A 25,144-nucleotide genomic window follows, 5' to 3' on the forward strand; every position below is an offset into this window, starting at 1 on the left:
TCAGGCCTATTTTAGGCCTGCATCAGCTCAACAACTATCTCAAGAAGATTACGTTTCGCATGGTCACCCTGGCATCCATTATTCCCTCTCTGGATCCAAGAGACTGATATGCCGCCCTCGATTTAAGAGATGCCTACTTTCATGTGTAGATATACCAAGGGCACAGAAAGTTTCTCAGGCTCGTAGTGGAGTACTCATATTACCAGTTCATGGTGCTTCTATCTGCAGCTCCTTGGGTGTCTGGCTGTGGTAGCAGCGTTCCTCAGAAGATTAGCAGTGCAGGTCTACCCTTACCTGGATGACTGGCTAATCAAGGGCCAGACCCAAACTTAGGTGATATCCAGTGGTGCAAGTAAAATCCATGTCTTACCAGTGTGGGGGGGCCTCCACTAGCTAAGGGGGACACATGACCCTCCATGTGACCCTCAATGTGAATCCTCACCACCCCTGGGGTCCCCACGCTCTCCGCGTCCCCTCCCCACATCTATCCCATGTTTCCTGGGGTAGGGGGGGCGGGCGGCTCTATCCTCCTTCTGATGTGCCAGAGACAGGGCTGGCAGGGGCAAGGCTGGGGAGCGGCAGTACAGCCACCGGAGGAGCTGCCAGCATTCTGCTCCTTTCCCTGCTGCTGCGCCTCCCAGCAGGGCAAGGAGCAGAACTCCCAGCCCCGCCCCCTGCCCTTCCAGGCATGGAGCTGTGTCTCCATCCTTCCTTGTACTACAGCAACAGCCCTGCCGGAGACTGGGCTGGGGGGCAGGGTTAGGGGTGGTACAGCCGCCGATGGAGCTGTCAGCAGTCTGCTCCTTTCCCCGCTGCCTCTCCCAGTGGGGAAAGGAGCAGAACCCCCAGCCCTCCTGCTTCTGTGTCTTTCCGGTATGCTGTACCAGTTATAAATAGCTTGCTAGTATGGCATACCGGAGCATACCAGCCTACTTGTACTGCTGGTTATATCCAGCGTTCATCTTATTCAGTCAGCCTTCAAGGCCTTAGGACTACTGATCAATGCAGACGAATCTATCCTTTGCCCATTGCAGAGGATAGGGTTTATAGGGGCTTTGTTGGACTCTACCCAGGCCAGAGCTGTCCTCCCAGTCGAGAATCCAATCAAATAGATCTCTCGTGACAGTACTCAAGATTCATCCAATCACAACAGTCCAAAACTGTATGAGACTCCTAGAGCACATGGCCTGATGCACATATGTAGTACAACATGCCAGGCTGCACTTCAAATCCCTTCAAACATGGCTGGCCCCAGTGTACTTGCCAAACCATCTGCATTTGGACACTGTGCTCATGGTACCTTCACAGGTTCTAATTTTGCTGAATTGGTGGTTGAATCCTATCAACATTTGTGTGGGTGCTTCCTGTGCCCTCAACCATCAATGACTCTGGTCTCAGGATCTAGGATGGCTCTAGGATGGGGAGCTCACCTGGAGCTCTGAACTCAGGGTCTTTGGTCCTTGACAGAGCTCGCTCTTCATATAAATGTCAGCGAGATCAGGGCAATTCGTCTTGCCTGTCAGGCTTTCCTACCTCATATCAAGGGAAGAAACCTGCTTGTCCTTCCGGACAACATTGCAGCAATGTTTTACCTGAACCATGGTTCATTCGTCCCTCCTATGTCAGGAAGCAGTTCACCTATGGATATTTTGCATAGCCCATCCAATCAACTTCAAGGCCACCTATCTTCCAGGGGTGTAGAATAAGCTAAAAGATCTCCTGAGCAAGTCTTTCTCCAGTCACCATGAGTGGTCTCTTCACTCGACGTAGCCAGAGGCATTTTCCAGTAGTAGGGGACTCCCCAAATAGACCTATTTGCAAACAACAGAAAATGTCACCAATCCTGCACTCTACAAAGCCACAGTCCAGGTTCCATCACAGACACCTTCCTGCTACCCTGGATGGGAAAGCTTTCTTATGCTTTTCCCCCAGTCCCACTCCTACACAGAGTGCCACTAAAGAGCAAGCAGAGTCACACCTGGGTTATATTAATAGCCCCAGCATGGCCCCACCAACCCTGGTTCTCCACTCTACTGGACCTTTCAGCGGCAACTCCAATCTCGCTCCCGTTGCACCCAGTTGGCTGCTTCTCCCAAACCTGTGAACCCTTTTTTTAACAGCCTGAAAGCTCCATGGTTAAATCCCAAAGAGCAGGCTTGCTCGCAGCAAGTTCGCCAGGTAGCAGAAAGCTCTCCACCAGAGCCACTTGTCTGTCAAAATGGATGTTTCTCTATCTGGGCTTGTCAAACCAGAGTTTCACCGATTCATTCCTCCATCCACCAAATACTTGCCTATCTCCTGCACCTGAAACAGCAAGGCTTAGCGATTTCCTCTGTTCACCTGGCAGCAGTATCAGCTTTCCACCCTCACGTGGATAACTGTTCTGTTTTTTCTAATGACATGACAATTAGATTCCTTAAAGGCTTGGAAAGATTGTACTCTCAACTAAGGGAGCCAATTTCCCCTTGGGAAGTGAACTTAGTTTTGGCTAAATTCATAAGACCGCCATTGAGTCTCTTCCTAGAGGTTATATGTGCTGCTTATACTACTCCTTTCCTGGAAGGTGATCTTCCGAATTGCTATCACTTCTGCCAGAAGGGTCTCCAAACTACGCACCCTCACATCCAAACCACCATACACAGTCTTCTTTAAAGATAAGGTGTACTTACGCCCTCATCTAAGGTTTTTGTCTAAAGTAGTTTCAAATTTTCATATCAGTCAATTTACTTGCCTGCATTTTACTGCGAACCACATGCAAATAGGGATGAGCAATGGCTACACACATTAGACATTAGACAAGCACTGGCATTCTACATAGGACCAAACCATTCTGGCAATCCACCTAACTGTTCGTGGCCATAGCGGACAGAATGAAAGGTCTTTCGATCTCTGCTCAGAGAATTTCATCTTGCATAACTTCTTGTATCTGCACGTGTTATGATCTGGCAGGCATCTCTCCTCCAGACAAGCTGACTGCCCACTCTACAAGATTGCAAATTTCCTCAACAGCATTCCTGTTGCAGATGCCTATCCTGGACATTTGCATAGCACCAATCTGGTCATTGGTACACACTTTCTTCTCCCCTTCTCTACCATCACTCAGTATTCAAAAGATGATGCCAGATTTGGTCGCTTTGTATTGTCTGTGCATACATAAACTCTGATCCGTCTGCCTATTTAACTGCTTGGGAATCACCAAGAGCAGAATGCACATGTACAATCACTTGAAGAAGAAAAAATGGTTACTAACTTTTCATAGCTATTGTTCTTCAAGATGTGTTGCACATGTCCTTTCCACGACCCACCCTTTTACCACTCTGCATTGGAGTTTCTGGAAGGAAGGAACTGGGGGGCTCAAGGTCAGCTGGGCCCATCAGCAGAGGATGTTCAAGCCATTCCGGCAGGTACCACTGAGGGAAAAAGTTTCTGGCGACTCTGCGTGGGGTATGCACACACCAAGAGTGGAAAGGACATGTGCAACACATCTCAAAGAACAACAGTTATGAGAGGTTAGTAACCTTTTTTTCTTTAAATCTCCTAGAAACTATGGTGTACAATTTTATTTAAATATTCACAGTCACAGGCATTTTGTGGATTTCTTTTTAAACTGGGTAACCAACATTTGATTGGCTAGTAAGTTGCTTAAACAGAATTCTTGGTAACTAAGAAAAATTATAATTGATAAAGAATTATAGCTGAAGATTTACAGAAGAATTTCTGAATGTAATGTAATTACTTAATCCATTTGATTATAGTCTACAGTGTTTTACATTTCTTAATTAATATTGTTATACAGAGAATTTTATTTAAATAAAAATCACTATTTCCTGCTGCGTTATGCCATTTGTTGTCTCGCTGTAAAGCTGTGTAACAACCAACAGAGGGACCCATATAGTAACACAAACTGAATAAGAACTGAATAATTGTAGTGATTATGTTTGTTTCACAAAGACAAAAGGTTTTTAGTCCAAAATGAGGCAGAAACAATGTGTTTAGTACATTGAGAGACCATGGTGAGGGGTGCCATACAAATGCTTGTTATAATAATGACCTTACTATTCTATTATTATTTGTATTAGTAATACAGTCTGTTTACTATTTGTATTCTGATCCTTCATAGTGCCTCTTAAAAGCTAACCATTTAATAGCACAGTTTTAGCTACAAATTTTATTTATTATTAGGCTGACAGAAATAAAAGAAAAAATCAACCATTTTAATGATGTCATTCGACGACTTGACATGGATCTGGAGGAGCATCAAGGTAATAGCACCAAATTCAAAATAGAATCTAAAGAGCCAAATTTACAAAAGTTGTCTTTAAGTTTGCATGTGGTTTGCAATTTGGGGTGTCCTAAAACTCTGATTTGCATCTGCATTTGCGTAGCCTGATCTGGAAGGGCACAAACTCCAGTTTGTAGATTTCCAAAATGGTGAGTTCCTTAAATTGGCTTGAGGCCGGAAGTGTGGTTCTGGTCAGTAAAATAACTGTATAAAAATAGCACTTAGTGCACCTGTCTGTTTCTTCTGTGTTGCCCCAATCATATCTGCATGGCTTCTTGAGAAAAAACAAGCCTTTATTACTGCACCACTGTAAAAGTAGTATATCACCAGAAAAACAAAATACTGTATTTTTTTGTTGTCTTTGATCTCCGAAATATTGTCAGTTAATTTGGATTTTGGAATGTTTATTGCTTGTAATGAACAATGTGTAATGTGAAACATGAAAATGGAGCTGAATTCTTCCTTTGAAGCGTCAGATGTTTTAGCCCCGGCCAAGTAGCAGAATAACAACTTGATTGACCAATGCTTTGATCAAGTATGTCAGATCATACATTTTCTGTCCCTGACAGTCTACACAGTAGCTCATTCCCTGTTCCATAGCAACTGGAGGCAGTTTGACTTTGAGCTAACAGTGGTCCATCTCTGAGTGATTGCTTATTGACTGGAGCTTAGTGGTAGTGGGCTTAATGAGTTACTAAACTCACCCCAGCTTAAAAAGGGTCTTTCTAGCCTGATTTAGAAAGAGTCGTACTCCAGTGTTGGAAGTGTAGGACTGAAATTGGCTTGAGAGCCTGGCTTGGGCAGAGACCTGTTCCAATTATGAGAGATTCAGTTTAGCCTAGGAGTCTAATCAAGGCTTGTGTAACTTAGTCCAGCTGGGGAAGCTTAGTTTAGGCAGATGCCCATATCAGCCCTGACAAAATTCTGTTCACCCTGGAAACTCAGCCCAGGGAAAGCCTTGTTCTAATTCTGGTGGCTCTTACTTTGACTGGGAGCTGCATTATTACGATGCTGCTGCAGGAGTCTCTGTAACAGAAGTTATTTTGTTTCCTATGAGACCTTTAAATTAAAATGTGTGTGTAAATAAATATAATATTTTTAACTCTCCTGAGTATTTTTTCCTCTTGAGAGGAGGCTCAGCACACAATCTGACCTCTAGTTTCTTCGAAACGACAATAATTATACTGTGATTGAGTGTAGCTTAAACAATTGCATAATACTTGTTGTTTCTCTTTTCGATCTCTTGTATGACATTTCATTTCCTATTACTGAAATGTAGCATTTTCATTGTTTCCCAGAGAAATAGCTTGTTATTGAAAACATTTATTTATTATTAATTTCCCCTTTCCAGATAGCAGTAAGAGCTTTTCTGTTTTGCTTTTATTTTTCTTTTCATTTGGTTTCCAACACTGTTATCTTTGTATCCTTGGATGAGTATAGAAGGTAAGGAGTGAATTGCTTCTTAGTTTATAGTTTAGCAACTGCATAGCAACCAGTCCTTTTGTTGCTGGTCCTCCATTGCACTTGCTCTGCTGCCATCATTTGTTTTCTAAAGGCCTTTGTTTAAAAGAAGTGTATGAAGTACATTTAGTAGAACTGCTGATACCCTGATACCTGGAATGGTCAGTAGAAGTATTACAGGCTGAATGAGACTACCTTATATATTTATCTGATAGCCAATAATGTTTCCTACAATCTATATTGAATCAGGAATGTATTGGGCACTGACCTTGTTCGTGCACTGTGGGGACAGAGCCCACCTGGTCTAAATTGTCACAGCTCCATGGACAGACAACAGTTTACACCAGCTGAGAATCTGCCCCATGAAATTTATTTTTCCCTCTTCAGCTTTTTATCTGTTTAAAACATCACTGCATGACTACTGTATTTTTGACCGGGAAAGTAGTGATTACATAACTTGTCCTCACAAACTGTGCTTAACCTGGTCCTTGTCCGTAAGTTGTACTCCTTTGAAACTTTTGTCACCCGCACTTTTACAAGGTAGACTAGAGGCTTATAGCACTTGAAGTTAAGCACATGCATAGGTGCTTTGCTGAATACGCATGAATTTACGCATGTGCTTAAATTCTTTGGTGAATCAGTGCCAACTTTCTAATTATTGTTAACAGGAACAGCAGCTGGATAGCACAAAAAGAAATTTCTGAAACAGTGGCTGAAATAGTCATTCTCTCTCATTGTGCTCTGGACTGCTGCTGACTTCTTCTGCCCATTTCTTGTGTGAATGTTGAGAGCCAAGGTGCTTCTTGCAAAAGCCTCTGATTAGAGGTTTTTAGTGGAACCTACAATGGATTTGAAAAGTAAAGCAGTGCTGTCCAGAGGTGGGTCAAGTTTATGGGAGAATTGCTCAGTAGTGAATTAGAGCACTTGGCAAACTGATTCAAACACAATAGGAAGAAATTAGAGCCAATAATATTATTAATGGTTAGGATGTAATTTTTTCAATGTACTTCTGTTATTGGCGCTCAGTACACAAACTATTAGTGCAACTGGGACTACGTTAACTTATATTTGGCCCCAAATTTAAATTTTATATAAATAAGCTTTTTATAACGCCTCAGTTCAATAGCAACATTTCAAAAAATGAAAATGAAAATGTCAAGTGAAAACAGTTGATTTTATACATCTAAAAATTCCTTTGCAGCATTTGAAATCCAAATATTTCACGGCTAAAATCATGAAAGTAAAAGTGACTGTTATAAAGAAAAGTAAAACTGACTTCATTGATTTTTATTGTCCAAGCAGAAAAGCAAGTAATTAGGATTTTTAAATTTTTTACTTTTAATCATCTAAAATAATATAGTTAAAAAAAAAAAAAAAAGTCCACTTACAATATGTGACTTGTAAGTTGGCAATGACGTTTAAGTGACCAGTCACAAGCTCCTAATAAATCAGATTTCTGGAATGTAGTCTGCAAATGAAGTTTAAAGTATGTTATTGGTAAAATAATTCAAACTTTTGAGCTAAACTTATTTATACACTATGGACATTTTAAAACTAGTGCTATAATTCTTTAAACTCTCTTAGATTGCTTACAGTCAGCCTTAACATGCTAACCATGTAGAGTGATGCACAGTCTTCTTGCAAGTGGAATGGACTTCATGTTGCTAATTTACCCTGTATCATGAAAGGGAGAGTCAGCAAGAAACAAGGCCACAGCTGCAAGGAAACTCAAGCAAAATCACTGTCCCTCAGAGGCCACTGGTTATGCTTATTGTTTATATGCACTAGATAAAAAGGAAAGCAGAGAGGATGTAGATGTAAAAGACTTGGGGGGAAATGTGCTTGCTCAGTTAAATCTATATCCAGCTTTTCCTTTCCTTCTGTGCTTTTTAAATGCTCTGACATATGTTGAAATTAGTGATAAGACTGAATTTCAAACCAGGCACTTATTAAGTGAAGGCTGCCACAACATGATGAACTTGCCCCATCTTCTTGAAATTTTGCAGCATATATAGTAAGAGTCTGCCCCCGTTCTGAGACTCCTTAATTGAAGACTTCTTGTAACCCAGTATTTAGGTACAAAGGTGGCTTGAGGTAAGGCCATCATGGTATATGTACTGATACTGTCACTGTTAAAAACATTCTAATGGTCTTACCTTAGCATTATTTTAAACACTTTTTTTTTACATTTTGTTCCCATGCTGAAGTGAATTGTGCTACCTAAACCCTGTTCACGTTGGACTAAATTATGGCTTGCCACAAGCCCTGAATGAAGGGAAGCGCATAGCTGAACTACTTTAAGAGCAGACTAGTAACTAGACTGTGATTCAGAATCACAATCTGATCTCCAATTTCCCCTTCCTCCAGCAGGGTGAGTAATCTGCACCAGCCCTAAACTCTGCTGTTATTATTATTATTTATTTGAATTATTGCCAGCACAGCTATTGTGGCTGGCACATTGAGTGTGGAGTCAAAGCTCCCCACTAATTGCTTGTTTACTCAGCCTACTTGAGCAAGAGAAGTCAGCCCCATAAAAGCTGCTTTTCCCCGTGTGGCTACTTGCTATATGAGTAGTGAATGCAAGGAGTGCTTTCTTGCACCCCAGCACAGGTTAACAGTGAAAGTTACAATCTGATCCAAATGGTTTAAATAAGAGGTGTACACAATGAATTTGACCCTCTGAATAAACATTTATGTAATCTAGAGCGTGTTAAAAATATTTTAAAAAAATAAAGTTTAATTAATGTACACAAATTTGTCAGGAAGGATACATTTCCTAACTTATGCATTCAAATTCTCAGCTTAATCTTGTCCTAACATAGCTTTCCCAACCACCACCAGTAAATTGCTACACTGTAGAAAGCTAAATGTATATATTATGCTTTCTACTGGATATTCATTTTCTTCCCTGTGACTAACGCAGTTGAAATCCAAATTAGGGATGAAGCAGAACCATGAGTTCGTTATTTAAGACCATCCTAATGCATGACAATATAGATGATGTGGGATTTTTTGTTTTATCTTATTTAATTGAAGATTGCTACCTTATTAATATCCAGAAAGTACATCACAAAGTAATCTTGACTGCTGAAAGCTAGAGAAACTGGCATCACTTCCCAAATCTTAAAAAGAATTGCAGAATGACTTAGTTTGCCAGTCGACATGGCCCAATTGCACAAATGTGATTTTCCAACACTAGAAAGTGAAACAGACTAATATTCTAAAATGTACTTGCCCTTAATTTTAAAAAAATCTGCCAACTAATACAATTTAAAAAAAATATTTGGGGCACTGTCAAATTCTGAGGCACGTGACCTCTATCCCACTATGTATATTTTAAAAAAAACCCTGAAGATTACACTGATGACGTATTGTTATGCTGCTTCCCTTTTTTTGAAATGTGTATCATTTGCTGTTGATTGACAATGATTATAGTGAGACATGTAAATAACATACAGTCCAATCCTTTTGTGCTTAAGTATGCCGAATTCACGTTTTAGATAATTGAAGTTTTGCCTACCTAAGCCTGCTACAGGACTGAGTTAATAAAAAAAGACCTATAAAAAACACAATTTAGAGTTCGGAGCAGTTAATGTTTTGGAGTTAAATCAATGTTACGTCTCTTGTAGGGGAGAAAAATCTGAAATACAAGGAGCTGAAGAAGAGAGAGGAAAGCATGGACAGTAAGTTGTTTAATACAGATTAGATTCCTGGACTGCCAAAGCACAAGGCTTTTTGGATTGTCAAAGCACAATTTATTTGAACCCCAAAACGGTTGACCTGCTGACCACTTGTCTTAAGACCCTGTTACCTGATTCAGAGATGCCTCAGCCCAAGGTAACTGATACTGCACATTTACAGATGATTGGAGCACTTTTCCTGGCTCATCATCTGGCGTTTAAGATTTCAGGAACACGTTTTTACGAGGTAAAAGCTAGAATAAAAAAGAATTTTTAAAAATATGCTAAAATGAAAGTTAAATAAAAATGTCATGGAGTGCCCACTGGTGTTCTGAATAAGAGCAAAACTTTGAAGTTGCTCTGAGAATCAGAAACTACAACTTTAGTACATTTTTACTTATTTTTCTAAGATGAGTACTACTAAAGCTTTCTGACTTTCCAATGAGGTTTCATGACATAGAAGCCTCAGCAGAGGCGGAGTGAGGGTGCAAAACATTTAGGGCAAAAATATATTTTAAAAGGTATCCTATTGTTAGAATGTTTATAGAGCATTATAAATATATACGGCTCTTTACAAAGCCAAACCAGGAACTTCCAAGAGCTTACCAGCAGATTTAGACATGTGCTATGTAGAAAACCAGTTTGCATGAAAGAAGGCACTGTTGGTGAGATCAGTATATATAGACTTTGCCAGAAGAAAAAATTGTTTAGGGAGCGTTTAGGATGAGAAGAGCGAGGGTACGCGGTACACAGGAAGAGTAGAATAGATTTTTTTAACTTTTAGGAGAAAGCACTGTCTGTTAGGTTGAAAAAGTGGTCATCTTGTGAATCACTGTTAAGTTTTGGGTAATAATTCTCTAAATCCACAACTTGAGTCAAAATATTGTAAAATATTTATATCATACATATATGGACATCCATTGATGCCTTGGACTTTGTTCCTTTATAGAATTAGTATGGAAAAGCTTTACTGTATACATCTTTGTGTTGTAATGATCTCTAGGAACCCATTTAAAATGTTTCTTTCTAAAGGTAAGTTTATTTCATGAGTCCCATTTTTCCATTCCCTCTGCTTTGAACCAACTCAATATTTTATAAGTTTCAACTCTCTTTCTAAAATTGTGGAGAGAAAATATTTGTGAGGATTTTGTGGGGCAGAAGAGATTCCTGTCTGATATCCTGAATGACATTTACACATCTTCTTTGGAAACAAATTTGTGGCTCCAAATCTAGCAAGTAATACTTCAGTCTTCTTTTCTCTGATATGTAACATGCCTGGACACACATGCTTATAAGCTTTCCTGAGTCTGAGCAGAGTCCAGGCACTGTCTCTGGGTTTCTAGGCACACTTGCAGGTTTCAGATTCCCTTTCTAACACCCCCTTCTGACGGTTGAGGCCCCCCAGCTGCCTAGGCCATGAAACTATCAGCTATCACTTTCCCGGAGCTCCAAACTTGCAGATACTCTGGGCTATGTTTTACCTCTTCAGGGACCAGTGATAGTTCAAGCAAACGGACACAGGCTTTGCAAAGGGATCCAAAATAATTACTCTTTACTTTAGACAGCACAAAAATCAATCAAACAGCTATACATCATTCCCTGCCTCAGTTTCCTCACCTCTCTTGAGCATTCTTTGGGATTTTTTCAGAGTCCTCTAGGGTGTCAAGGGTTCCCCTCCTGCAATTTATGGCTTCTCCTTCAAAACATGAAGGCTATCTAGCTGACCCCTGCAGTCACTATCCTTTAGCTCCAAATCCTGGCTGGATCACAGTGGAAAAAGATTCCCTCTACTACAAAAGCATGCCTCTTTGTTCCTCTCTTCTGCCTCAAGTTTCCTTTGTCTATCTGACCGACTCAGTCTCTGTATTAAATTAAATTTTATGGGAAAGGCATAAGAGAGGCACAGACGGGGCTTGAGGAGGGGCACAACATGGTCTAAGCAGTGGGCAAGAAAGAATTTTGCTCCTGTGTTCTGAAATATCTGTAGGGGAGTTAAATGGCAATTGAGGAGACTTAGAGTACCAGAAGCCTTTTCTCTTTGCCTCTCCTTAAGGATTTTCTAGTGAGCTTTCACTGCATTGTCTAAGTGCTAGATTTGTAATATGTTGAATATAAAGCTAATGAGTTTGCTTTGCAGAAATAGTTTTAGATGGATGGTAAATAGTAAAATGGAGATTCTCTAAAGTTATTTGTGTTGTCTCAGTCTCCACCTGTCTGTTGTCATCCTTATGTTGTCCTCTTTAATTTTATAGACTGTTAGCCAGAAGCATACATCTTGAGTGAACAATTGTATAAGTACCAAAAATGCCAAAAACATGCATTGATATGGCATCATTCTAAAAAAATGGAACTGGAAAACTGGGGGGAAAATCTCTTCCACTTAACTCAGCAAAGAAATGTCTTAAATAAGCAAGCTGTAATTGATTTTATTTTAAAAATGTGATTATTTCTCACTTGTTCCCATCTTTAAAATTTTAACAAAATGGTAAATAGTAAAATACAGATTAAAAAAATAAAACTGCAAAGCTTCTCAGACCCCAGCATTTATTAAGCATGAAATTACTTGATAGAGTATTTTATTTAAATTGAAGTATATTTAAATCTTAGGTGTTATAAGATACAATTTTGTAAAACTACAGTGAGGTATTTTTATATTTGCTGTTGAATTCAGAGTAAGTACAGTCATAATGGAGAACCCAAAATGTTAATGTAAACAGCATCCTCCCTTATCTTGTTTTTTGATCCGTAGACTTTCTTGAGACTTTTGAAGAGATGAAGACCCAGGAACTGGAACGGAAGGCACAGATAGAGGCCAACATTGTTGCACTGTTAGAGCACTCAAGTAGGGTAAGTGCCTTTCTCTGTCTCTGATAAATTAGGCAGTCATAAATGGGAGCCTCATAAAAGACATTGAGGAGATTAAATAGAACAATGGTGATTAAATACTATTCAACCCAATTATTGGTGTAACTATCTTCCAAACAATAAACTGATACCATGTGTTATTGTAAAAAAGTAAAATGTATTTAATTACTGTTGTATTCTCTGTCACTGTTTTGAGGGAAATTTTACAATTAATAACATCAGATGATATTTGTGACCAGAACAAAAGAAAAGTCTTTAGCATTACTATAATCCATCAATATGAAACATGCGAGAATACTAAAACTAAGAAATTTCATTGATTGCTAGTTTATCTAGACCAGGGGTGGGCAAACTTTTTGGCCTGAGGGCCACATCTGGGTATGGAAATTGTATGGCGGGCCATGAATGCTCACAAAATTGATGGGTGGGGTGCGGGAGGGGGTGAGGGCTCTGGCTGGGGGTGTGGGCTCTGGGGTGGGGCCAGAAATGAGGAGTTCAGGGTGTGGGAGGGGGATCCAGGCTGGGGCAGGGGGTTAGGGTGCGGGAGAGGGAGAGGTGAGGGCTCCAGCTGAGGGTGCGGGCTCTGGCTGGGGCTGGAGATGAGGGGTTGGAGGTGCAGGAGGGTGCACCCGGCTGGGACTGAGGGGTTCGGAGGGCGGGAGGGGGATCAGGGCTGGGGCAGGGGGCTGGGGCGCGGGAGGGGGTCAGGGGTGCAGGCTCCGGGTGGCACTTACTTCAAGCAGCTCCCAGAAGCAGCGGCATGTCCCCCCTTCAGCTCCTTTTGCAGAGGCGTGGCCAGATGGCTCTGCACGCTGCCCTGTCCGCAGTCGCCTCCCCCACAGCTCCCATTGGCCGCAGTTCCTGGCCAATGGGAGCTGCGGGGGCAGCTTGCAGAGCCCCCTGGCTGCCCCTACGTGTAGGAGCCAGAGGAGGGACATGCCGCTGCTTCCGGGAGCCGTGCGGAGCAGGGCAAGCCCCTGACCCCACTCCCCGACGGGAGCTTGGGGGCCGGATTAAAACATCTGCAGGGCCGGATGCAGCCCTCGGGCTGTAGTTTGCCCACCCCTGATCCAGACCAAGTCTGAACATCATAAATGAAGGGGAGGATTCAGTCATCTCCCTTAGATTATTTTCCATATTCCAATTTATGTTATTTTTAGGAAATTTCTTCTACCTAACCTATTAAAAGTATTTCTGGAGTTCCCTTCTGTATAGTTTCTAAATTATATATGCTCCTGGTGTCCAGCTAGAATTTTCCCACTATCAATATCATACTATATTTTTTTCCAATTCTCCCCAAAACAACTCTTCCATTTCTTTGATTTTGATTCCTTTGAACTATTTGTAGAGGATTGTCATAGGCATCTTTTAGCCAAGTATTATTTTGAATAAATAGTGTTTTACCAGCTCCTTGATACTGTTCTTCAACATGATGCCCCATGACTTCAAATTATTTTACTAGGAAGGTTGCTTAAGAGTTGATGTGCTGCAAGTCCCATGACACAGGGGAATTAAATTTTCCTTGTAGTTGTTGTGGAAAATTGACCACACGGTTGATTTTGGATCAGACAGCCTGAGGCTCCTTTATTGATCAATCAAACATGCATGCATGGGGGAGTCAGCCAAGGCAGCCGAACCCCCCCGACAGATAAAATGCGAGAGCTTATATAGGATAAAACCACAAAAATTACATATGCTTCCTTAAAATTTTACATCCATATAAGGAATAAAGCAAAGCAAGCCTTTTCTGTTTTACCTTACTTTTGCCCTTTGCGGTTTCTTGCTCTGTCACCTGGCAGCTATTAATCATAAGTTATTACAAATGGTTAGTTCTGCTTTTATAGTTTCTACAGTTAGTTCTGCTTTCATGACTTCTCTTTTCCCTTCTTTTTCTACCCCCCCCCCCCCCCCTTTTCTGCGTTCAGGCCATACTATACAGACTGCTTAACCAAAGTTTAGGCCCTGACCATTTTCCCCCCACATAGTTAAGACCCTACCTGAATCACGGGATGATTGTCAAATAATTGTGGCTGGAAAATAGCAGAAAAGTAATAATTGACCTTTATTAATAGCCGTAATTTGGAAAAGCAGAGTAAAGGTATTTGTTTAAGAAAAATTTGCTGGAACAATATTATGTTATGCCTGCTAATTTTTTTGATAACCAGACATTTTGCTGCAACTATATTACATTCCCTTAAAAAAAAGTGACCGGTACAATATAAAATTCAGAAGGCTAAAAGTCCTAACACAACTGCTGTAGAAATCGAGTTAAGTCATTTTAGCCTTTTACATTTTACAGGCATTGAATGTTACTGCGGTACTAATTGCATACTCAGAATGTATGTAAAACTGTGGACTGCACAAAGTAAGCTAATTAAAATCAAAATTGTGGGGGAAGCCTAGTATTGCATGATCCACAATTTCTGCAATATCACAAATGAAGTAGGGCTTTACTTTATAGTACAATGACTCTACCACAAGTGAAATAATATCTAAGGCAATGTCATTTAAACATCCCTACTTCATCCTCAATGGTATATCAATACATCAGTTATAAAAGGGACACAGTTCAGGCTGGCAGACCTGAAATAGAAAATCATTATATTTAAATGGTCTCAAACTATTTAAAAATATTTTGTCCAAGAGTGTTGTAAAAGAGTTAAGTCATAAGTGATGTATTAGCAGAGCTTTTTTCTTGCTTTCCAGTGAACACTCATAGCTGCAAAGATATCAAATGTTCTAATTTACTGTTCTTATTTCTGTAAATGAACAGAATGTCAATCGTATGAAACAAATCTCCTCTGTTACCAATCAAGAGCTGAAGATCATGCAGGAAGACCTCACTTTCAAATCAAATGAAATGCAAAAATCACAGAGCACCGCTAAAAATTTGAGTACAGGTGAGGCATATAATGTATGAATTTGCAAATTCCTTCCTTTTTAAAAATTAAATAACATGAGAGTCATAGAATACACGACAGAGTACAGGGTTGGTGATCTTGCATACCATGTATGCTAAAACACTGTAGCTAGGGCAGGGGTGGGCAAACTACGGCCCGTCAGGGCTTTGGATCTGGCCCATTGGATTGCCACCCCTGTGGCGCCACGGGCCCCGCGCCGCTCCTGGAAGCGGCCGGCATCACGTCCCTGCGGCCCCTGGGGGAGGAGGGACAGAGGGCTCCGTGCGCTGCCCTCCCCTGTGGATACCTCCCCCCGCATTGGCTAGGAGCGGGGAACCACGGCCAGTGGAAGCTTCGGAGGAGGTACCCGCAAGGGAGTGCAGCGTGTGGAGCCCTCTGCCCCCCATCCCCCAGAGGCCGCAGGGACGTGGTGCCAGAGTAGCGCGGGGCTAGGGCACGCAGGGAGCCTGCCCTGGCCCTGGTGCGTGCCGCTGCCACCCTGGAGCTGCTCCAGGGAAGCGGCACCAGGCCAGAGCCCGCACCCCGAACCCCTCGTGGCCCTCGGGCCAAAAAGTTTGCCCACCCCTGAGCTAGGGTGTGAGGCAATGCAAATACTGAGGGATGTATCTTCTTTTGGTGCCTTTATATAACTCCTATTAGTGCTAACACAAATGATTTATAATTCATCATAAGAAGACTATTTCTCTGACTATTAGCAATAACTGATTTTCTTGCTTACTTGGTTTAGGACATATTAAGAGTGCATTTTAATATTGTGTATTGCACTTCCCATTGCATTAGTAGGCGTTTGCTTTATTTATTTATTTTGATTTATTAGCAACTGACTCAAACTCTAGGCTCTTCATAAATTTTAAAATAACATTTAATAGAAAGTAGTAGAGAGCCGTGCAGTGAAATAACCATGTATCAGTTTGAAAATGGACCCCATAATGTTGCTTATACTTACGTTTTGTTAATGCTTTTCTAAGGGTATGTCTATGCAGCAAAGAAAAACCTGCGCTGGCCTGTGCTAGCCAACTCGGGCTCATGGGGATGTTTCATTGCTGTGTAGACTTCAGGCTTGGGCTGGAACCTGAGCTCTGGGACCCTCATACCCTGCAAGGGTCCTAGAGCCCAGGCTGCAGCCCAAGCACAAAAGTCTACACAGCAATGAAGCAGCCCCATGGACTCGCAGGGCTCAGGCTGTAGCTCAGGGATCAGCAACCTCTGGCCCGTGGCCCGCCAGGGTAAGCACCCTGGCAGGCCGGGCCGGTTTGTTTACCTGCCACATCCGCAGGTTCGGCTGATCGTGGCTCCCACTGGCTGCGGTTCACCGTCCCAAGCTAATGGGGGCGGCGGGACGTGGCACAGGCCGAGGGATGTGCTGGCTGCCGCTCCCCCCACCCCCATTGGCCTGGAGCAGCGAATCGGCTGAACCTGCGGATGTGGCAGGTAAACAAACCAGCCCAGCCCGCCAGGGGGCTTACCCTGACGGGCTGCGGGCCAAAGGTTGCCTATCCCTGCTCTAGCTGCTGTGTAGACATATCCCAAAGAGGATTCCTGGCAGCTATAATGTGGATGGCCCAAACCTTGCCTTGTAAATCGTCAAGATCAAATTCTCAGGCATGCACATTCTTAACTTAAAACACAAAAATATTCCTGTTGACATCAGTGGGACTACTCATATGCATAAAGTTAAGACTGCATTCACATTAGATATGTGAGTAAAAGTTTGGGAATCAGGCCTATATTTTCTAAAAGCAGAGATTTTTTTTTCTTGTGGTGTAGTGATAGAGATCTCTATTTAATTCTTTATTTGTGCAGTTTATGGTGTTGTTATTGTCATAATCTAAACCTTTGCCAGTGTCATTACTGATTGAGCAAAGTTTTCCTTGTTTGCTTACTGAAAGGAAGCTGCAATAATCATAAATCATTTTGTTTGGTGACTACCACAGCCTGTACTTGCTACCAGTTTTCAAAATAGGCTTCTGTGTTGTGACTGCAAAATATGTATCTGCAAAGAAGTAATTGCTGTGCACAAAATATGATGTTAATTGCCTGTTTTCCATGTGCCTCTGGATATTTTGTAACAAACTAATTTGCAAATACATATTTTGCAGCCACAACATAGGTGTCTATTTTGAAAAATTAACCCTTGCACTATAGGGCAAGATATGAAATATATTTTTCTTATGAGCATTTTAACTAAGCATATTTATTATTTTTATTTTACATTACAGTAATACCCTAACAGTGCTAGATGTTGTAGGGACATTGTATGAAAACAAAGTTTCTTTCTTGAAAAAGTTTAGAGTCTACAATTTAATCAGATAATTTAAACTATTTATAAAGAAAATTCCTGGAACTGGGAACCACAATAAAGGTTCCATAATAAACATAATAGGGGCTCTTTTAAAGTAAAATGATTGTACAATTCCCCCCCAGTTGGAGTGCTTCCCAAACCTTGAATTATAGTACAGTAATCTGCAAAATTCTTCCATTGGTATTAAAATGTGGATTTCCAGATTTTCTTGCCACCTCAAAGATATAAAAGGCCATCACCAGAGTCCTTTTTTTAAAAACAAAAAAGGAAACTACAGAGAGTAAACAAATGTGCTGATGGCATAGTTTCCCAGAAACATTTTCCTGGGTCAAAGCAGTTTGGTCTCAGACTTTGCTACTGTGTACACACTGCCTGCTAAACTCTGCAACTTAATGGCATATCAGAAGGAACTGGGCTGCATCCTCTTCCTGTCTTTTCCCCTAGAGAAGTTTTTAGTTTCTTTTATATATATTTTATATATATATGAGCATAAATTTTACCTTCTCCAAACAGCTTCTTCCTTTTTCTCTAGAAAGTGTGCTTGGATAGGAATATTCCTTAGCTGTCTACTCCAGCATTATCAGCATACTGATATTGCATTACAGGAAGCTTTTTCTAACATTTTTAGGATTTTTTGATTACTTTTATCCACCAAAAATGAATTTTAGTTGGTCCTGTATCTGTTTTATTTTTAATTAAAAGCAAAAAATCTTACATATGCATTTCAATTTTGAGAAAATGCAAAACTACTTCTACAGATATTTTCATCTAATTATTGTAAGCAGTTCACATTTTAAAGGGTTTTTATCATCATTTATAGCATTTAGTGCTAAGTATGTGATTAAGCAAGTTCCCAATCTACCTTCTCTACACCATTCATTATTTTGTATACCATTGTCATGTCCTCTCTTATTCATCTCCTCTCTAAAGTAAACAGTCCCTTACATCTCTCTTCATTTAAGACTTTTTCCATGGCTTTGATCCTTCTGATCATCCACATTTGAATCCCCTCTAATTCTGTTTTATCATTTTTGAGGTGTGGTGATCAGAATTGAACACAGTATTCCAGTGCATTATGATCTTTTCAGTTGTGACATATACCAATTCTTATTAATCTAAGGCTTTGGAATGGTTCCTCATTTATAAAGCCAGTGTCCAGGGCAAATTTAACCCTAAATTTAGTAGTATAAAAACAAGACTCTTTTAAAAATGAAAACAGAAATATTTATATGATTTAAAAAATTGAATGGAAACAGTTTAAAAATAAACAGATAGGCACCTGTATAGTTTGCAACCAAAATTTTGTACTAATGTGCTGGTACAGTAAAACCTGAAATTGACAAGGAAGTAAATATTAACAAAAGCAGAATGGAATTACCACCCTGTAGTATCTCAGATCACCACTGCGTTTCCTTAGACTTAGACTCTCTAGTCTTCAGTGTCTGTAATAATTGTATAATATCTTTTGACAAATGGCACTGTACGTTGGGCCAAATCCTGCTTACTTTATTCTCATGAATAGTCCCAGGGGTGTCAATGTGAATAAGGCAAGCAGGATTTGGCTGGTGCACTGTGTAGTGGAAAATTGGGAGTTAAATCTTTGTGCATTGGCTAATACTATCATGAAGAAAAGTTACTGTTGCTTATAACATTTGTTCCTTGTGTTCCAGATAGTCAAAGACTGCGAATGGACCTGCAGAAAATGGAATTGTTGGAGGGTAAGATGGTCGATGAACAGGCTTCTCTCAAAGAAAAAATCGAACAGATGACAAAGGACTTGAAGATGTACAATAATTTGCCAGCTCTGAAAGCATCAGGAGAAGAGAAGAAAAGGGTAATAACAGCAGTATCTGTTAGCACTACCTAGATAGGGACAGTACTTGGTCCTGCTGTGAAGGCAGGGGACTGGACTTGATGACCTTTCAAGGTCCCTTCCAGTTCTATGAGATAGGTATATCTCCATATAATACTTACATTATAAGTTCTTTGGGCAGAGAACACCTTTCTGTTCCGTGTTTGTACGGCACCTAGCACAATGGGACCCTAGGTCATGCCTGAGGCTCAATACAATACAAATAACAACAACAACATTGCCTGTGTTCAGAGCTCAGCCATTAATATTCTGAGACTGTATTTGTCATGCTATGTTCAGACAGAGTCTGGTTTATATCTTTGTTTTCAAAACAATGTTGGGAAGTAATTTGTTTGAAGGCTTGAAGCAAATGACACCAAATTCACCTCCATTATATTTGACATAGTAATAACAATAACAACACCTAGCTCTTATGTAGCTCTTTTCATCAATAGATCTCCAATTGCTTTACCAAAGAGGTTAGTATCGTTATCCCCAATTTACAGATGGGGAAATTGTGGCACAGAGAGTTGAAGTGACTAGTCCAAACTCACTGAACAGGCCATTGGCAGAATCAAGCCTAGAGCCCAGGTCTCCTGAGCGTCAGGGCTCTGTCCAGTCTCATTGCATGCTGTCATGACACGAAAGAGACTGTGGACACTTGTGCCTCATTTCACATCACCAAGTGTGCATTTTAACGGCTACATCTTGTGCACAGGTATTAAATGCAACTTCTCACGCTAAGTGTTGGTGTCGTTTTTGTGATATTTGTAGAACACGTTCTGAATTCTTTCTGTATACCTTCTTGTTTAGGGGGTGGAAAAAGAAAGTAGCTCCTGGAAAGTTAAATTGAAAACAATTGAACAGTTGGGACCACCAGTCCATAGTAAATTTGAATGGATTCCTGTGGGAAAGTAGGAGATCACTGTGGTGATGAGTATATTCGAAATTCTTAGATTCAAAGGAATTGGCAGGTTTAATGGAAGCACAGTACCTTAAGGCCAGTTTGATCCATTTTGCTTTTCTTCCTCTAGAAACTCCATGAGGAGAAAGAAAGGTTGATAAAACGTAGAGATGCCTTCAAGAAAATAATGGAACAACTGAACGCAGAGTATGAAACACTAAAGACACAACTTGAGGAAAATGAGACACATTCCCAGGTATAGTTCAAAATAGATGTTTCTTCGATTGTTTCATTCCAGGTCTTGTGTTTCTCAAATACATGAAACTATATTTAAATGAATCAGTTAGGGTTTTTTAGAGGAATGCATAGACTCTGGAGTAAGTTTTCAAAGCTGTGTATCGGAATTCCATGCCCAAATCCTCTAGCTTGTTCAACTGAATGTTAACAAACCCCCCTTCCCTGATCAATGTATTGAAAGCCAACGATTTCAACTGTTGAGACCAGTCTTATGTCAAAAATTTGCAAGTCCCTTGTTAAATACTCATTTTAGTTTTGTTCAAAGTCCTCATTTTTCCTCTCCAGCCGTGCTGGTGCTGCTGCAGGAGCTCAGGGTCAGGCTTGACTTTTCTCAGGGCTGACTGGCTGGTGCAAAGAGGCCATGGCAATATGTTTTCTCCAGCCTATAAAATACTGAGCAATTTGGAGAGGGGCGATAAAAGTTCTTATAAGGGGCATCGTCCCCTATTTAGCGTATAGAAAATACCAAACTTTTGGAACAATTTATTGCACTCCAAAGGCAAAAACACTAAATCACACTTAAGAAATGTTTTTAGGATCCTAGGATAAACACTGTAATTGTTTAGCAGTACCAAGGATGAACCCCATCAGACATCATGGGACACGCTGTTTCTGAGAGCAAGTATCCTAGGAGCATTCAAGCCTAGGGAGAGGGCAAAGGCTCAGTTTTATGTAGTATCTTTTAGTTAATAAAAATAGACTCCAGGAAGGATGAATTTTTGATTTTGTAATGAGTACGTAGCTTGTGTTTGGACCTGAATTGAAACTCCACCAGTTTATGCCTTTCTTTAGTAAAATCCCTCTTACGACCAACTACTCCTGTGTAGTCTTTCATTGATAAACCACCAGAGAAAGAAGCATGTACTTCATACTATAAAACAACTGTACTTTGGACAGTCTAGACCGTCATCCAGTCATCTTTTGCATTTATGTATTTGTACTGTGTGGGCTGCCTAATTAGAATGTAAGCTCTTGGGGCAGAGAACATGTTTGCTATGTGTTGTATGTTGGCAACATTTAAAATGTGCTGATAATCAGAAACATAATTATGTTAAAAAAAAAAAAAAGGACCTTTTTACTCAATAGATGTTCTCCTCACCTGTAGTCAGACTCACAATTTGTTATTTCTTTTTTCTTCTGTTAGCATTGTAGAGCCAACACAGATACGGCAGAATGATCTAAATTCCTCTCCACCTGCATTCCAAAGAGAAATTTTTATTTGGCACAAATATTGGGTCAAATCCTATGGTTCTTACTCAGATTATAGTCTTGCCCAATTAAAGATTTTAGGATTAAAAATATTGTAATTAAACCAAATTTGAACCCAGGATTATAAACACAAAAAAGTAGTGCATTAGAATAGTTTGCATTTCTTAAATTTTCTCATCTTTTTCTTTTTGGAGTGTGTTCTTGTATTATTTGGCTTGACCTGCCTTTTCAGAGGAATCTGAAGAATAGAGACATACAATGTTAGTTTATTTAAAGTCCTGTGATTCTTCTGACCTGTATTTCAGTGCAATATTGTATCTGTAGCTATCTAGTTGATTTAAAGCCTAATAAACACAGGCATAACATTATCACTAGAGGGTCGTTCCCATTTAATAGCTGTATCCTAGGCTGAATGAGCTCAAATGTTGAGAATAGAATAAGGTTATTACTATGTTCAGAAGGACCTTTTAAACAATCATCAGCATAACCATTCAGAATTTTTTTTATGAAACATTGTTTTTTAAATGAAAGTGGAGAAACTACAGAAACCAAACTGGCAAAAGGTAATTTTTTGCTTTTAAATGCAGTTTATAAGCCCTTCCTTCCCCTCCTCCCCTAACACTTTTCTTTCTCTTTTTGCTTTTCATTCCCCTTCCTACAGGCCAGCAAGGCTTCTTTCCCCCACAATAACTTTCATATACATTTTTATTTACACTGTGTTTCAAAAGTGAATCAGGAGGGAAGAGGCTTTTAAACTCTCCACCACCCTGGAGTCTTCCAATATACATATTATATACAAATAGATTACTATCATTTTGGCAACAAGAGCTTTACCGACTGTAGAGATGGGAGGAAGGAGGAAAACAGATTGGCTTTAAGAAAAAGAGAGAAAGACAGAGAGAGGATGGGAACTGATTTCTCTTCCAGCCACATTCTTATTGTGTTTTGGGGTTGTTGGTTTTTTTTTTTTTTCCACTTTCATGTAAATTTTGGATTTTTTTCTACTTCAGCTTCAGGGAGTAAGAAGCTGACGTGTCATCTTTATTGTTGGGAAACAATTTAAATTCTGAATACATGAACTAATCAGAACAGAGATGGTTGAATATATAAAGTAGAAATAACCAGTGATTATGCAAATCTACAAACTCTGTGTAGTGTCTGCCAACTAGTCAGAGCACTGGGCAGTATTCAAACTGAGCCACTTTAATAGGACTACTCCTGGGTGCTGTTGAATAAGGCTATCAGATATTGTCCATATTGATTATGTAATTTGCCCACTGACAGCCAGTCAGGGTTCAGACAGCTGTTTAACTGGGATAAAAATGTGCAGCCATCAGTAACTGTACAGCATCCCTTCACTTTGATTAGCTGCAACTCTTCTGTTTCAGCATTGTATATAAGAATATGTATGTTCTCTTCCATAAATAAGAATTTCTCCTTCAACGTAATTATCATATTCTAAAAAGAACTTAGCTTGAAGGAAAGTAAGATCCCAAGATGACTGATTAGCCATTTTGCCAGTCTGCATAGCTATTGATGTACAGCGTACATCCTTTTTATATATCAATCATATGGAAATGTAGACAGGCTTTATATGATTTGAGAGTTTACCCTTGATAAGGTGGCCTTAAAAGCATTTTACTATGTAGAGTGCATCATACAAGAAGCTATATAAAAAAGTGCTGATCATTTTCTTCAATCTCTATTATAATTAGATTATATTATATACAATATTTCAAATTCAGTTGCCTTTACTATGTATATTGCATTTGGCAGCACCCATAGTGGATGTAGTATGTAATTGATCACAAATATCTTGTTTTATAACTTACACAAACAGCAGAATTCATGTTTGCTTTGAACTAGGGATAAAAAAAAAGGATGGGGGTATATGGACAGATTTTCATTATAAAGATAATTTTGGTACAGGGTAGGGAAAGCTGTAACACAGCATCTATTCTCAATCATTCAGCTTAAGAACTGATTTTCATCCTCAAACGTATCAATATTGGTGGCTTTCCTTTAACATTTGGTTTTAGAATGATGATTTTCAACCTTTATTTTTAAAAATACCTTTAAAGGGGTCTACATACCTTGAAATAAAAAACCTTGAATAGTAGCATCAGAAAAACAATTTAATATTATAAAATGTATTGTGAGAAATATAATATAATATCCACATTAGCTTCCTGTTGATGCTGAAAGAATTGAAGAAGTGCCAACATATAACCCACAGTCTTACAATCTTCTCACTACAGCTCTGCTCTTATCACAGCTTCTGGCATCAGACAGGAAATTCAGCTATGGAAATAAGGAAGTTTTTTCTGTACTGCTGTTGGGTCCAAGACAGTGCCAGGATATATTGTATCAGTGGTGATTTTGCAAACAGATCATCTTTCAGTGATATGAAAAGATAAGAATTTATATCTTCCTCCCATGTTCATCTTTTCTGTGATGCTGTTATGATTGTTCAGAGATGACAGAAATCTCAAATAATCATCCAGTTTTTCATGTTCCATACCAGTTATATTCAGTATTTTCATTTTTGTGCAAACAGCAGAGCAGTAGCTATGTGAGGGCTACATTTACATACATATATATTATGGGATATTTGAAAAATCCTTCCCAATTGTTTATCTTCTAGTTTTCTTGTGTTGTAACCATGGTCTTACAGTTTTGATAGAATGTGAGGTATCAATAAGACAAGTTGGGGGGCTTTATTCGTATAAATGGTTGTGCGTCTGTTTTCATTTGTGGCGGTTCTTAACATTTTCTTTTTGTGTTTTCAGCTTACAAATTTGGAAAGGAAGTGGCAGCACCACGAGCAAAATAACTTTGTGATGAAAGAATGTATCCTTTTTTTAAAAAAATGCTGACAATTAATACAGTATAGTAATTGACTGAGAAAGCCTTTTCCTCCCAAAAGCAAAGTCAATGAGGACAGTTTTACAGCAGGGTGAAGAAGGGGGATAAAGGGTCTTGCAAATGTTTGTTTGATGGATAGACCTTTATATACAATGAAACCTGAAACTCATTAGGCAGCCTCCAGCATTAAATGACTCCTTATAGTATTCCAAGCTTCCAGTATTTTTATTTGATCACTAAAAGACCAGCTGTACACTGCATATGCTTTCTCCTATGCTCTGGCGTTTATCACCCATTGGTTTTCTTCAGTGATTATTCTTACGCCAGCCGATTCTTATACTTAGCTTTCCAGCAAAGGCAATGATTTTTTTTAAATGTACATAGCTCCATAACTATGCATGACATTTTACAGTATGTAAAATACAGCAAACAAAACCCACAAAGGGCCAAATACTGCTTTCAGGTGTTTTTTCTCATTAAATGCAATGAGAGTTGCTTATGTGACA

The 25,144-nt window shown here is 39.8% G+C and overlaps 1 protein-coding gene across 1 annotated transcript in view; it reads left to right on the plus strand.

Moving 5' to 3' along the window:
- Positions 1 to 25,144, plus strand: part of LOC112115997 (intraflagellar transport protein 74 homolog) — a 56,692-nt gene that overhangs the window by 28,220 nt on the left and 3,328 nt on the right. Inside the window, exons 12-18 of the mRNA XM_024213258.2 lie at positions 4,183 to 4,262; positions 9,373 to 9,426; positions 12,173 to 12,270; positions 15,062 to 15,188; positions 19,182 to 19,345; positions 20,398 to 20,523; positions 24,563 to 24,623. Of these exons, the coding sequence (XP_024069026.1) occupies positions 4,183 to 4,262; positions 9,373 to 9,426; positions 12,173 to 12,270; positions 15,062 to 15,188; positions 19,182 to 19,345; positions 20,398 to 20,523; positions 24,563 to 24,623 (710 nt within the window). The remainder of the gene's footprint in view (positions 1 to 4,182; positions 4,263 to 9,372; positions 9,427 to 12,172; positions 12,271 to 15,061; positions 15,189 to 19,181; positions 19,346 to 20,397; positions 20,524 to 24,562; positions 24,624 to 25,144) is intronic.

Source organism: Terrapene carolina, unplaced genomic scaffold (genome assembly GCF_002925995.2).
Source record: "Terrapene carolina triunguis isolate 2854851 unplaced genomic scaffold, T_m_triunguis-2.0 Scaffold35098, whole genome shotgun sequence".
Classification (NCBI taxonomy): Eukaryota; Metazoa; Chordata; order Testudines; family Emydidae; genus Terrapene; species Terrapene triunguis.